Genomic DNA, 16,341 nt, shown 5'->3' with positions numbered 1-16,341 from the left:
TTAACATCAAACAGGGGCGCCTCAGTGGCTTAGTGGTTAAGTGTCCAACTTTGGCTCAGGTCATGATCTCATGATTTGTGGGTTCAAGCCCTGTGTCGGGCTTTGTGCTGGTGTTCACAACTCAGAGGCCGGGGTCCTGCTTTGGGTTCTGTGTCTCCCTCTCTCTCTGTTCCTCCCCCACTCACACTCTGTCTCTTTCTCTCAAGAGTAAATGAACATTAAAAAATAAAAAAAAAAATAACATCAAACATATCAGGTTACAATTTTCAGCACCTTTCTTCATTTTCCCATTGTAAATCCAAACATTATTTACATATAGCATGGACAACCAGTTTTTTCCCCATTTTCACGGTTTATCAAAGACCCTATGCAATCAGTCCATCATATCTTCTCCAAGATATCACCATTTTAAGGTACAATTGGCATGGGCCAGGGGATTGAGCTCATTTAAAATACAAAAGTATTGACTCTGAATTCAATTTGCCTAGAGCTTATTACAGTGTATTCAGTTTAAAATATTCTGCTTTCACAGTAGATGCTATTAAACAAGACTGAAAATACTCCACTTACATTCTGTCATTTATTATTATGCCATGGATCCCAAGTGAAGGGTCTATCCATTTCCTGTCTTTGTTCCAACTATTACTAAATGCCATTAATGTTTCTTTCATTCTAAATGTTATACATAGCTACTCTAATGGGTTCAAACCATTTTCTCCAGTATTCTGTAGGAGGAAGGAAAAGAAAAGCAAAGTTACATTCAAATTCTGTTGATTTCTTTAACGAGGCTTATGCATTATAAACTTTTTCTTTCTGTGCCTTTTAATATTTCTAGCTGTATGGTATGTCTGCTTCTACTTGAAGCTACATCAAATCATTTTTAAATGGGAGAATTATGAACAAATTTATAGACAAGAAAACTCAATTTTGGCTTCTACATAACTACAACTATTAATAATAATTTATGTGTATTGAGCACAGAAATGTAATAAGAACTCTTCAATATATTTGGCATGCATAAGCTCCTCCATTTACTTCAAAACTTTATGAAGTAAATATAATTATCATCCCCACATTACAGATGAAGAAACTAGGACACAAATAGATTAAGTTACTTATTCAAGGTTACACAGCTAATGAGTGTGGTAGAAACAGATGAATCTAAGCAATTGGTTCCAGAGCTTGACCATGCTTAACCCTTTATAATACCATTTCTCTTGTTTAGTTTAAGATTACTTGCATGCTTTCTTTCAGATTCTTTGATTAAAACATTTTTTTAAGTTTATTTATTTTTGAGAGACTGAGAGAGAGTGTGAGCAGGGGAGGGGCGGAAAGAGAGGGAGAGAGGGAATCCCAAGCAGGCTCCATGCTGTCATCACAGAGCCCAATATGGGGCTGGAACCCATGAACCATGAGATCATGACCTGAGCCAAAATCAAGAGTCAGATGCTTAACTGACTGAGCACTCCTCCTTTCAGGTTCTTAACACTTAACCCTAACAAATAAATTCTTCAATTTTGGTTGGAGTGGACTCTCGTCATTTCTGCTGTACTTTAGGAAATCAAATTTTGTGAATTAGGCAAGTCAAGACTTCATCATTACTGGGAGAATAAGTATTCATCTCCATCACCTACATGCTTTCCAGTGCTAGAGTGTGCCATGAATCCTCTCACATTTTTTTAAAATTTTTTTAATGTTTATTTATTTTTGAGACAGAGTATGAACGGGGGAGGGGCAGAGAGAGAGGGAGACACAGAATTGGAAGCAGGCTCCAGGCACTGAGCCATCAGCCCAGAGCCCGACGTGGGGCTCGAACTCACAGACTGCGAGATCATGACTTGAGCTGAAGTCAGATGCTTAACCGACTGAGCCACCCAGTCACCCCCCCCCCCTTTTTTTTTTAATCCTCTCACATTTAATTAGTTTAGCACCTTCTAGTATGCCCTTTTATAATATTTCTTTATTAATTTTTTTGAAGTTTATTTATTTATTTTGAGAGACAGAGGGAAAGAGAGGGTGGGGGAGGGGCAGAAAGACAGAGAATCTCAAGCAGGCTCCACACTGACAGTGGGACTTGTACTTAGGAACTGTGAAATCATGACCTGCACTGAAATCAAGAGTCAGATGCTTAAGCGACTAAGCCACCCAGGCACCCCTGTTAATGTTTTCTTTATACTCTTTATTTCAGTCTTCTCCAGCATGCTAGATTTCTAGTAGGTGTATGCCTATTTGACATAGGTACTCCTCTAATTAGGTCAATTTTTTTTCAAAAAGTCATATTTCAACCATAAATTTTCGCCCACCTAATTTTATAATTTACTTTAGGATTTAAGGCATTCTGCCTAGAATATTGGAAATCCAAGGCTTTGCTATGGTTATCCTTCAAATTAGTCCCTCAAGAAAGGTTTTGGTAAGCTCTATATCATGAAAATAATAAAGGAGAAGGGGATTTCTATTTTACTAATCACCTGGACATATGATTTCTTCATTCAAGGTTTCCAACAAGTCTCCATTCTTTTTTTTTAATGTTTATTATTTATTTCTGAGAGAGACAGATAGAGCATGAGCAGAGAGGGACAGAGAGAGAGGGAGACACAGAATCTGAATCAGGCTCCAGGCTCTGAGCTGTCGAGCACAGAGCTTGACGTGGGCTCGAACCCACGAAACATGAGATCACGACCTAAGCTGAAGTTGGACACTCACCCAACTAAGCCACCCAGGTGTCCCAACAAATCTTCATTCTTGCATTAATGGGAAATAAGGAACAGTACAAGCAAGGAGACTGCTGTCCTAGATCCACTTCTGTCATTAACATTCTATTTGACCTTGAGCAGCTATTTTTAATGTCTTCTTCTCTATTTATAATATATTTATAACATTGGTTGTTGTATGTAAAAGTACCTTTAAAAGACAAAGAAGCTTTGTAAAATATGACACTGTAAATAATCCATTCTTTATTCACGACTGAATAAAGACAATTTGCTGAGCACAGTTGTGAATGGATGTCACAAAACTACCAGATGCATAAAGAACCAACTAGTAATAATACCTGATTACATATACAAATATTAGGATATGTGGTAGAAGTTACAACTGTTACAGAAATTATAATAGGTTATTATGAAAAGAAGTTGGCAGAAATATACCCATAAACATATTGTTTACTTACTAGATGAGACATAAAAGATCTTAATAAGAATATAGCTTAGTGGGGTGCCTGAGTGCCTCAGTTGGTTGAGCATCCAAATCTTGATTTGGCTCAGGTCATGACCCCAGGACTGTGAGATCCAGCCCTGCATTGGGCTCAGCGCTATGAATGGAGCCTGCATAAGAATCTGTCTGTCTCTATCTCTGCCCCTCCCTCTCCTGTGTATGCTCTTAAAAAAAAAAAAAAAAAAAAAGAATATTGCTCAGCAAAAAGAAATCTAGAATTAAGATATTAAACAAGAGTTGGCTATGATAAAGGGTATAAGTTTTTTGGTTGTTTGTTTTGTTTTGTTTTTTTCCATTTGGAAGAAAGAGCAGATTCAAAGACACCTACTGACAATGCCAAATGGCCTGAATGGTTGAAACACAGCTGAAAGAAGAAAAGGCAATCTACCTATATTGTATTAGCTCTTTGACTCCTATCTCCTAATTCCATTTTTTTTCATTCTTCTGTAAAATAATTTGTGTATTCTCCTTCTTGTTTCTCTCTCAACTTTTGTGGTCATTTAATTCCCACAGAATATTAAGCCACTATGACAATTGGTCTTTTCACACAATGCAGTACGATATAAACTAAAGGAGAGAGAAATACATTAGAATACTTTAGAACATGTTACTCTCATAAATTTTCACATGTAAACAGCATTCAGATCTATCCCGTATGAGGTTTCCATGTTTGTATGCTTCTTTGTATAAAAACCTATATGTGTTTGAATCTCTTTTTCATATTTCTCTAACGAGCTTTTTTTTAACTTTCTAATGTTCCAATAAAATAACAAATTATAGATAAATAATAAAATTCTTGCGTGAAATGGAAAGTTACCCTCAGAAGAATGTTTCCATAAATGTTGTCAATTAATACATAGTCTAATCTGATTTGCCTAATATTTAGTGTGTCAAACTACTGTTTTTTTTTAATTTTTCCTTAAGAATTGATGACCGAGTTGAGAGCAAAATTGTGAAATTGCTAGATGGAATGTAGCCATCATCTGGGATGCCTGGGTGGGTCATTTGGTTAAGTGTCCAAATGTTGATTTCCACTCTGGTCATGATCTCAGGGCCATGGGATAGAGCCCTGCATCAAGCCAGGCATTGGGCTCCATACTGAGCTTGGACCCTGCTTAAGATTCTCTCTCTCCCTCTTTCTCTGCTCATCTATTGCTCACGTGCATGTGTGCACTCTTTCTCTCTCAAATTAAAAAAAAAAAGAAGAAGAAGAGGGGTGCTTCGGTGGCTCAGTCGGTTGAGCATCAGCTTAGGTCATGATCTCACAGTTTGTGAATTCAAGCCCCATGTCGGGCTTTGTGCTGACAACATGGAGCCTGGAGCTTGGAGCCTGCTTTGGATTCTGTGTCTCCCTCTCTGCCCCTCCCCCACTTGAGCTGTCTGTCTCTCTCAATAATAAATAAACATTAAAAAAAGAAGAAGAATGTAACCATCATTTAATGGAGCAATAATGCTTTAATTTTAGTTTGGGAGCAATGGGGAACTAGTAATGGGTACCACTTAAAATGGTATTTTTCCCAACCATCTTATAATTTTATTTAACTAAGTAAATTTTTAAAAATATCAATCAATAGCTGACATTAGAACAAATGCAATACTTTTTAAAGAATTATCTAAAGGACTAAAACATAGTTGGTGGCAAATTGAAATGGTCTAACTGAATTATGTTTTCATTCTAATACAATTGAAATAAAAGATTTTTCTACTGAAAGTCCTTTCCTAACTTGCAGGCTCTTAGATTATTACATTGATCACAATAGCAAAGGCTAACAGATACTCTGTGTGTGTGTGTGTGTGTATATATATTATACACACACACTTTGGTGTTCATTATAAGTAGACATTTTAATTAATATTTATTCCTATCTTTAGAATATATTTAGAGAAAAATTTTGTTGAATTTAATATGCTCTAGAAAATGCTAATGGAATACAGAAAATATATTATGGCTCATTGTTATATATCTTTTTATGAATTACAAAAATATGATGTCAAGTTACACAGTTTCCTAATTTTTTATCATTATCAAGCTTATACATTATCAAGCTTAGAAGAAATATTTATACAATTAGAAGAAATGTTTACGGTCCACAGATGGACTCACTCATAACTCTATGCATGGAGCATGAGAGAGCATCTTGTACAACAGAGCCACGTGTTAATTAACCCTTGCTTACATGGAGCCCTGTTTCTGAGGCACCTGGCTGGTAATACCAGAAAAGTATTTAAATGTTGGTCACATTGGGCCCACTGCTATATCCTCAAAGCATAGAGAAGTCCAGCCAATGATTCTAGCACATATTTTTAAGATTTTATCTGACAAATTGCCTACGCTCGTTGGAATGTTGTAAGGATATATGTAAAATAACTGAAATAAACTAAAGATTCATGAGCCAAATTCAATTTTTTTCATAGAATTACTCATTCCCAGAATATATTACATCTTTAAAAACAACAAAATACTTCTCGAAAATGATGGGGTATATAATGGGACTGCGAAAATGTTCATGCTAAGATTTAGAAAATGTTCTTGCTATTCTTTTCTTACATCCCTCACTTAACACATGGCTTTCTTCATGTCACCTCTGATTCTGCATCACATTCTGGGATAGCATATTTAGGTCAGTGGTAGTGGGCGGAGAAAAGAAAAGATGAAATAGGATGCAAAAAAAAAAAAAAAAAAAAGAAAGAAAGAAAATTGTAGAGAGCCCTCCACTCTGGGAAGTAACTATATATCTTGTCCTGAAAATTATATGAATATAGGTGACTTAATCTATATAATTCAGGTCTCTGCAAGTCTCTCTTTTCTTTAAAAGAGAGAGATATAACATCGGTCTTTTTAGAAAGAGGGGGCATTCATATGAATTACCTGATATCCATATATCTGTACATGAACTAATACGACAGAAATAATTCATCTGCTATTCTCTTGATTCCCAGGTTGAAAACCATTTTATTCCAGCCTCCATCAATTTAAAACAATATTTCTCATGTGAAATCTAAGTGAGAAATTCAGAATAAGTGGGAAGACAGAATTTCTTTACCAGGTTCTTTTGGATTTATGGCAGTAGCAAAAGGAGAAACCTTAACCAACATACACATAAAAAAACACAATGAGTTTTTCAAATATTTTCTTATATATTGCAAGTTCTTCTAGTGGTACCACTAGTGTATAGTTGCTCTCTGTCAACATGAATTGAAAGTTGATTATGACTGAAACTAAACTCTTTGTCCGTGAAGTAGAATGCTATGGTAGGGTTGGCATTAATTCAAAGGGAAATACAGATTTCATATTGCCTGCCTCTGACTTTATTTAAACCAGGTAACCATTCGCTGAGTTAGATTTTTCATCTGTAAAATGGGAATGAATATGTTTTCATGTCATTCAGAATAGATAATATGATACATGTACTTTGTACTACCTTCATGTAAGTTTTCCTAACATATGTATTTAGAGAAAATATTGGACTGCAAGATATTTGGTTTCTTTTCCCAATGTTAATAGGTGTCTCTTGTTAGATAACATAATTTAATGTATGGTGCTTCTTCTAACTATTCATTGCTTAAAACTTAAGAGGCAGTCCAAACAAGGGGGAAAAAAAACGTTTCGAATTTATGGATTGGTCTTATTACTGCTAGAGAAATTTAACATAGTCTGAGAAAATATATAGTTTAAGTAATATCCTTTATCTTTCTCTCTTAGGGAACTACAATTCATTTTAAAGTTTTTCTGAAATGCACATGTCATTTGAAAACAAAATACCAGATCAGGATTCATTTCCATATGTTCATTCCCATAAAAATATACATGTCTGAGAAGGAAGAACGCAGTATGTGAACTGTTTCACTTTTGCGACGAGGTCGTGTTTCTATCCAATAGAGAACAGTCACCAGGCTGGCTTTCCTAATAGGCAGAAACCAGGATGGCAAAGTAGAATCACAACACTCAGCAGGCTGCTGACCTACTTTATTATTATAACTCATAGGAGCTATGAATGCATTTTTTCCCAGTAAAGCTAAATAGTGATTTGTCAGCAAATTAGTTACCTTTGTTAGGACTTTTAAAAAATTCTGTTAAGGCAATACATTCTATTTTTAAAAAGTCAACAATATAATAATACAATTTCCAATTTATAGAATTTCAAATCAAAAACACTTTGCTAGACTTCAAGAGAGGAGAGATATATCTTTCATTCTTAGTTATATTATCTCGGTTACATTGTTTGAATCATTACTTAACTAGTTAATTGGGCTTTGTAAAACAAAAAGTTAACCTATTTTAATTTTGTCTTTATACATTTTCTAGATTATCAATAGATATCTCACATTTCAATGTTCCAATGTTCTACTTGTATATGGGGATTTGCATATAAGCAATGTAAATCCCGTTTTTATCCCCAAATCATTTGCTTGAAACAGGGGATACCAATAAACAATTCTTTGTACCCAAGCACCCCCAAAACACATTCATTTTGGTCATTACAGTCTGTGAGCTAGAAGTGACTGACCTGTCTCAGTCCCCAGTCTGTTGAAGAGTCCGGATACAAATCCAGCTGATAGTAGTTGAAATAAATGTGTCTCTATTTTGTCTCTCCCCGTCTTTTTTTTATGCTCCTCATAGACTTTATCTAAATTCACACAAAGCTGCCACTATCACACCCTTGTGTGAATTAGAAAAAAGTAGTGCTTTCTGGGCGGCTAAATTAGGAAAACAAAAAAAGTGGTTTGTAAGAATGGCTACACTTTCAGGTGTATGTAGCTTGGCAAGGAAGAGGGCAGCATTTAGCTAGCACTTTCCCCTTGTTTAGGAGTGTTTGGGCAGTGCGTACATTTCAGAGGCCTCAATTCAAATGCATAGTAAGGGCTTTTGCACATAATTTTCTATTCCCTTAGATTAGAAAATCAAAAATTTAAATCTCTACTCTATAGTTTTCTGCACCTAGAATGAAGTGGAGTGAATGAAAGCTTGTTTGAGTGTAAGCCCTATGAGGGCAGAAACATCCTCATTCTCTAGTGTATGTATGTTCAGTGCCAAAGAGAATGCCTGGCCCAAAGCAAGTACTCAATAAATTACCTACATGAAAGAATAAATAATACACACTCATTTCATAGTTGAACTACAGGAACGTTGTGTGATTTGCCTAAAATCTTAGAAGTTTTAATGTTAGAGGAGATTCCGGAATGTGTGTCTCTAAATTCAATTCCGCCAGATTTTTCCTTTCCTATTCTGTTGTCTAAATGAATCAGGATAAGCTGTGTTATGTTGTGGACTGCAAACTAAAAGGATGCCTCTGGAGAGAGAGGGGAGAAAAAAAAAAGAACTGGAGGGTTGCAAACCAGCTTTTCAATGCTTAGACCTATGAGTGAAATATGATACTAGCACTCAGAGCCTACTGACCATAACCAGCAGAGGACCCCATCAGAGGAAGAGAGTTAGAGAATGTGGAGTGTGTGCCCATTTGGTTATTAGTAATACACTAATAATCTGAGATACATTGTCTCAAATAAAAATGAAATTCTGTAGTAGTCTAGATTTTCCAATCAAATCTCTTATTTTCTCCAAATAGTGGAGAAATAGTCTCCACTATTATAATAATAGTCTATTATTAAATAGACACTTTGAGACACTTTATATATCTTATTTTCTGATATTCTTAGTTAGTAGGGTTATATAAGTTATATAGACTTCACAAATTTTGGGTATTTTTATATTGTCCATGAGCTGCCAAGTGATTACTTATCTTTGAAGAAATAATTTGATGTACAAATTACTAAAGCAAAAACTATCCAAGGAAGAATATATAAATGCATAAGATGATAACTTCTTTACATATAATTTTCACATACGCTAGATAATTACCTTTTTAGTATATACCACTAATATTTACTTAGCAACATATGCAAGGTTGGCATAGGAATTGTGGGGCATGCAGATACTGATTAAGACATACTGTCTGCCCTCTAGAATAGCATCCCTCAAGATGAGGAATGCACATGTTCCTTCAAATCACAACAAAATGAAACATCATAATAAACATTATAATAAACCATCATATAATAAAACATAGAATAAATAAATGAAAAATATAATAAACAATATAATAAATGAGTTGGCTTAAATTATTTTGATTATGATATTACTCAAACAAATATAACAAGAAAACTAGATATGTTTCTTACCCTTATAATTCTTGTAAGGTTAAAAAACATAAATTTACAAATCAAATACTAACAAAATAATAAATCAATAAGCATATCTAAAATAAATTCACTGTGATGGATAATGTTTTGCTGAAACCCAACAGTTGCATACAATGTAAATTTAGTGCTATTATGGCACTAGTTTTGCAGATTAGTTTCACACACTACAATATAATTGTGTGCTATGTAAGGAGTGACTTAGTTTTCAAGTCCATCTCTCCATTTTGACTACGGTGAAAATTCGGTACAACATTTAATATGATGTCATTTACCCTTCATTTGATATAAATGGATCATTAATCATTAAGCCCATAAGCCAGAATTATTTTATATGGCGCAACGTACTTCAACTAGAAAAGCAAAGCCATTCTGTCGGTTGCCTTTTAGTTTAGTTTTGCAAAACTAAAAGGCACCTGACAGAATGGGAGAAGATATTTGTAAATGACATATCAGATAAAAGGTTAGTATCCAAAATATACAAAGAACTTATCAAACTCAACACCCAAAAAACAAATAATCCAGTGAAGAAATGGGTAAAAGACATGAACAGACACTTCTCCAAGGAAGACATCCAGATGGCCAACCGACACATGAAAAAATGCTCAACATCACTCATCATCAGGGAAATACAGATGAAAACTACAATGAGATACCACCTTACATCTGTCAGAATGGCTAACATTAACAACTCAGGCAACAACAGATGTTGGTGAGGATGTGGAGAAAGAGGATCTCTTTTGCATTGTTGGTGGCAATGCAAGCTGGTGCAGCCACTCTGGAAAACAGTATGGAGGTTCCTCAAAAAACTAAAAATAGAACTACGCTACGACCCAGCAATTGCACTACTAGGCATTTATCCATGGGATACAGGTGTGCTGTTTCGAAGGGACACATGCACTCCCATGTTTATAGCAGCACTATCAACAATAGCCAAAGTATGGAAAGAGCACAAATGGCCATCGACTGATGAATGGATAAAGAAGATGTGGTATATATATACAATGGAGTATTACTCGGCAATCAAAAGGAATGAAATCTTGCCATTTGCAACTACGTGGATGGAACTGGAGGGTATTATGCTGTGAAATTAGTCAGAGAAAGACAAAAATCATATGACTTCACTTATATGAGGACTTTAAGGGACAAAACAGATGAACATAAGGGAAGGGAAACAAAAAGAATATAAAAACAGGGAGAGGGACAAAGACAAAATAAAAGAGACTCATAAATATGGAGAACAAACTGAGGTCTGCTGGAAGGGTTGTGGGAGGGGGGATGGGCTAAAAGGGTAAGGGGCATTAAGGAATCTACTCCTGAAATCATTGTTGCACTCTATGCTAACTAATTTGGATGTAAATTTTAAAAAATAAAAAATAAGGTTAAAAAAAAAGCAAAACCAGATTCCATATTTAGGGCATTCAGATGATTGTAGATTCATAAAAGGTTTACCTTGTAACCTTTCACACTACCACCAATACATATGCATGCATTCACAAATCACTGGGAGAAAACCCATGGACTCCCTGAGAATAAACCTGCAGACTTCAGTTAGAGAAACACAGCTACAGGAACATATTATTTAGCTGCAAATCCTTCTTTATTCTGTAAAGTCACTCCCTAAATTATGTCAAAATTAATATGTAAATTCAAAATGCATCATAGTTTTTATTTTCTTAGGTTTTTAAAATGAATATTTCATGATTTTATAATATAAACCCAAAACTATTATCTCTAATCAGTTTAATAATGAGCTATTATAATTGTAGTGTGATATACCTAAAAACATAATCACAAAATATGAGAATGACAAGATGTTCAAAATTAATTTTATTAGATATTAATTATCTGACCAATCCAAGATATTCATTTAGGCAGAATTCTATAACTCAAATATTTCTTGAATGAAATATTCTATACGAAAGGATATATTAAAAATAAATGCAGAGCAAGATAAATCCCTGGTTAAGTTGGATTTTGCAAGTCGATATCTCCCACCCCATGAATTCAAGTAGCCCTCTGTGGTTGGTGTTTGAGCTTTTAAAAAATAGCTTTTAAAGAATTCTTTCAGTGAGGAATTTTTAAAGACTGCAAAGGAGTTAGCTGACAGGAACTGGAACTACATCTACAGACTTAACTGCAGATTAGAAACAGTTAACATAAGAATATAAATATAAAGAACAAATTACCAGTTATCGATACAGTATAGTTATTGCATTATTCTGAATTTCTCATTATAGGACATATATGGGTAACTAGCTGGTGATATACAGATAAGGATAAAGATATAAATACAAATGTGTTTAAGAAAGATTGAAAATACATATAAAGAGACAAGTATATACATATACATGAAAATATGGTTAAGGAGGATTTAAAATAATATTTAAGAATATAAATCATTTAGGAATGCAATATATGAAAAAGAAGGAGGGTGTCAAGAATCTGTCCAACACTCTAACCTTTACCATAAATTATTTAGTATCAATGTCAACTGTCACAGTATAATTGTCATAGTATAATTGCCAAGAATGACTAATAATCATGTCTGCATCTATCCTGGCTTCTCACTTTTTGCCTTCCCAATCTGATTTTGCTTGTCCTACCTCTACATCTCATATCCGTCTTATTTAGTGTCAGAGCTCAAAAGCTGACTTTCAAGTGACTTTCTACTGCAACTGGGGTGACTACAGGTTTCATTTCTTGCCATTACTTTCCTTAACTATCTTTTTACAATCTATGCGACAAGATACTCTAATGTGTTTTAGAACAGAAATTACAGAGTCTGATAGACAGGCATTCTAATCTTGGTTCCATTGATCTACTAACCTTTAGCTTTAGCTAAAGTTTAGCTAAACTTTAGCTACTAACCTCTAAAAATGTCAGGTTTCTGGACTGTCAAATGGGAGATAACAGTGCTCAACTCATTCTGTTGCTATGAGGACGAAATACGAGTGTATCTATTTTCTTAAATTTTTTTAATGTTTATTTATTTTTGAGAGAGAAACAGACAGATAGAGTGTGAGTGGGGAGGGCCAGAGAAAGAGGGAGACACAGAATCAGAAGCAGGCTCTAGGAGCTGAGCTGTCACCACAGAGACCGACATGGAACTCAAACCCATGGACTGCGAGATCATGACCTGAGCCGAAGTCAGACACTTAACTAACTGACTGAGCCACCCAGGCGCCCCATTACAAGTGTATTTCAAAGCACAGGGGTTTGTATACAGTAAGCAAGATATATACATGTCAGGTGCTTTTATCTTATGTTGGATTTTTACTTCTTTATGACTCCCTTATTGTATAAATACACTTTGTTTTGTTGTGATGGAAGACTTTCCAGAATTTGATAGTTTTAGGATAGAAAAAATGGTATCTTCAAGGTCAAGTGACACCATGGGGATTCCCCATAGATACGAAAATTGTCTTTTTAATGGTCGTCACCTTCATATCACTAATAGTCACAAAATATATCTGGTCTCTAGGGTTGAACATAGACTTAACTGTTTCCTACCCTTGACATTAAAATTAAACATGAAAATATTGTCAAATAAATGTGAAAGAAAGAGCTGATTTCATAAGTAAATTTGCCCCGCAAAAAAGACTCAAGAAAAAAAACTGTAAACTCTGTAAAGGTATTTTGTATGACATTAAGATATAATAATAAAAGTTTGACTATGTTAAATACAAACACACAAACTCACAAAGAGCACATGCAGACACATTTAAAAATGATCAAGATACTAAAACTTTTCTTCATTAAATTTGCTTAGCACTGGATATATTAAGTAGCATATTGCTCTATATTACAATTTCACAAGTATATGCCCTTTATGGACACCCCCAAATAACCCTTTTACTATTTTAATGAAGACCATTGTGATTTTTCCTGAAAGATACCTAAGAGAAATTTAAACAATAATTACTTGCTAACTTAAATATTAGTTGCTGCCGGTGAAGAATCATCCTTTGGTAGTAGCAGTAGTGTTTTTATACTATACACTCTGTTAGTAGCCAGAATATAAAAGCTGTTGCTTTTTTTCTCCCCAGCCCCCAATATCTTAATAATGTCTTCATAAGTTTTCCTTCAGTGATAAGTAACAATCAGACAGACCTATAACTAAGAAGGTTTCATAGTTTTGAAAAGTGACTGGATCAAATGCTTGCTTTAATGTTTAGGTGCAGAAACAAAAATAGAACCAGTATTTCTCCAACGAACTTTCAATAATGAGGCTAGATTACAATAAACTACTCTATCAGGCACTGTTCTAGGCACTAAGTACAGAACAAAACAGACAAATTCTTTGACCTAATGGAATTGACATTCTGTGTAGAGACACAGACAAATATAAATCACAGACTGTGTGTGTGTGAGACAGAGAGTGTTACTAAATATTTTTAAGATAAAATATAAACCAGTTGGTTTATATTAATTATATATATATATATATATATATATATATATATATAAAATATTATCTATATAGTAGACAGAGTGGTCACACAGTGGCTTCTGTGAGGCAGTGACATTTAAGTAGGTACAAACGAAATGAAGGAGAGATCCAGGTGATTTCAAACAAAGGAGATAAAAGAATACAGAAGGCAGGGAGAGGGAGGGTAGGAAGGAGGGAGGAAAATAGGTAGTCACGAAGAGAGAAAGAAAAGAAGACCAGACTTCTCAACATGTGATGGAAACCACTCTTTTCTTCAAATATGAACCCTGAGCTATTGTTGTTAGAAGAAAAAAAAATGTATGTTCTTAAGATGTCTATGTCATTTCTATAATAATAAGCCCAGAAGTTAATATGGAACACTTCAAGTAAAAAAGGGGGTATTTGATTTATGCCAAAGTTAAAGTTTTGTGAAAGTCTCATAAAATTTATCTTCCATAAAATGTCACATATAAGAGAAGTCTAGTCCAAAGTATAGGTAGCTTAAACAATATTTTGCTATATTAATGTAATTAAAATGCTATATATGAAGAAAATATGAGAACTTACATCAAAGGAGAACAAATCTTTGTGAATATATAAATTAAAAATATTCACTAGTGTTTCAATTCCTTTGTAAGTATTGTATACTGTAGATCAAAATGCATGTTTTTTTAAAAGAACACATGTCCTTAGCCTTAAATGTGACTGTGAATATACCTGTGTAAATCAAATTTTTATTTACCAGATTTTTAAATATTTAAATATCTTTCAGTGTAAAGTGTACACCTGAAACTAATGTAACATGTCTATACTCAAATAAAGAAATTAAAAATTAAAAATAAATAAAGGCTTTACTTTCAACATGAAGCTTTCCCTGTCTTCCCTAGCAAAAAGTACTATCTGAGATATCATGCACATCATACAGATCTCATTGCGCCTATACTGATGAACACATCTCTATATGTTTTAACAACACCTAGAATTGCATGTCTCAAGCACAGTAAATGCCAAAATCAAGTTGAAAGAAAGGAGTTATTCCAAGCAGTAGGTAGTTTTAGAAGAACATTGCACCACGATTATATACATGTGAGAGTGTACGTGTACCTTTGAAATAAAATGTCTTCCATATACACAGACTAAGATACCTAAAAATAGATCCTGTAACATATACATCCCCAGAACCATTTCGTGTGACATTTAGTTGTAGAAAAAGCAATAGAACATTTTATTTTACATCCATGAAAGCCAAATTAAGTTTTCTCCAAACATTTACAGAGAAGAAATTAGACCATTCTGACATAAATACTTAGAACTTTTTGGCAAAACACTGAATACGCAGAGTATAAAATAATACGAATTACTTACAACCATTTCATTCAGAGACACCCAGCAGTCCGGTGGGAAGTCCTGCAGTAGTGGGACTAAGAACTGAAGACAGCCATCCCAGTGGCACAGGAGCAACATCATGCCGATGAGGTTAAAAATTCTCACCACCGCGCTGGCAAGGTCATACGTCATGTGGAAAATCTGTTGACCAAAATATAAAATCAATCCTTATAATTCTTATCATCAATTTTCTTTAAAGTGAAGAATACTATCAATGTTGGTAGACACTGACATTATGTAGTGTAAGTATTGATTTAATAAAAATATGTAAAGAACTTTACAAAGAGAAACAGAGGTTACATTTCTTTACCTTTACCTTGAGGCCTGGCACTCTGCTTTCTGAGAATTGCGACCAGATGTGGGTTCTCCACAAAGTACAGGGATAACATAAACACATTAAATGCATGGATCATGTTTTATAAAGCATTTGTTGGGCTGATTTTCATTTACTGTCCTTCTGCACATTTTGGCAATGCTGTTTTAAAGAAGTTAACAAATTTGACCCTCTTCCCTGAATCTCATCCTTATTAAATTAAAGGATTTGTTAACGGGCCAAAAAAATAATACCAAACAAAACCACAATGACTGAAAACCAGTGTCAAAAATAGATTAATTTCAAAATATAAAATAATATTGAGATTTAACTGCAGTTAACTTTATAGCTATATGAATGTAGGTACTCCTTTTATTGAATATGAGTAGTGGCCTCTGAGATAAAAGCTTGTCTGAATTTGGATAAAATACAATTGGGTCTCACTTTTAAAAAATTAAAATTGTTACTTCCCTTTCCTGTGAATCTTTCTTATTTATATTTTCATGAAATCCAATATGACAGGTAAGATTATTTCAGAAAGTACAAAAATTATGACAAATCAATGATCTCTATCATAATTTTAGAATTGTGAACTTACATATAGCTCGATATCTATAACTTTTCATCCATCCAGTTATTACAAGAAATAAAACTAGAACCTTAATCCTTCCTTTAGCAGCTCATATATTATATCACTCTCTACTGCTAATATTTCTGCTTATATTTTACCTACTCTAGAATAACAAAACCCACTTGGGAGCAGACCTACATTCTAGAATAAACTTTTTTTCCTAATTGT

At 34.1% G+C, this 16,341-nt stretch overlaps 1 protein-coding gene across 1 annotated transcript in view; it reads right to left on the bottom strand.

The window, feature by feature from the left end:
- The window catches only part of HCN1 (hyperpolarization activated cyclic nucleotide gated potassium channel 1), a 384,422-nt gene that overhangs the window by 152,832 nt on the left and 215,249 nt on the right, over nucleotides 1-16,341 (bottom strand). Inside the window, exon 3 of the mRNA XM_027076395.2 lies at nucleotides 15,209-15,370. Within this exon, the coding sequence (XP_026932196.1) occupies nucleotides 15,209-15,370 (162 nt within the window). The remainder of the gene's footprint in view (nucleotides 1-15,208; nucleotides 15,371-16,341) is intronic.

The sequence above is a fragment of the Acinonyx jubatus genome, chromosome A1 (assembly GCF_027475565.1).
Source record: "Acinonyx jubatus isolate Ajub_Pintada_27869175 chromosome A1, VMU_Ajub_asm_v1.0, whole genome shotgun sequence".
NCBI classification, from domain to species: Eukaryota; Metazoa; Chordata; class Mammalia; order Carnivora; family Felidae; genus Acinonyx; species Acinonyx jubatus.
The sequence above is the reverse complement of the archived record's forward strand: the minus strand, read 5'-3'. Positions and strand labels throughout refer to the sequence as shown.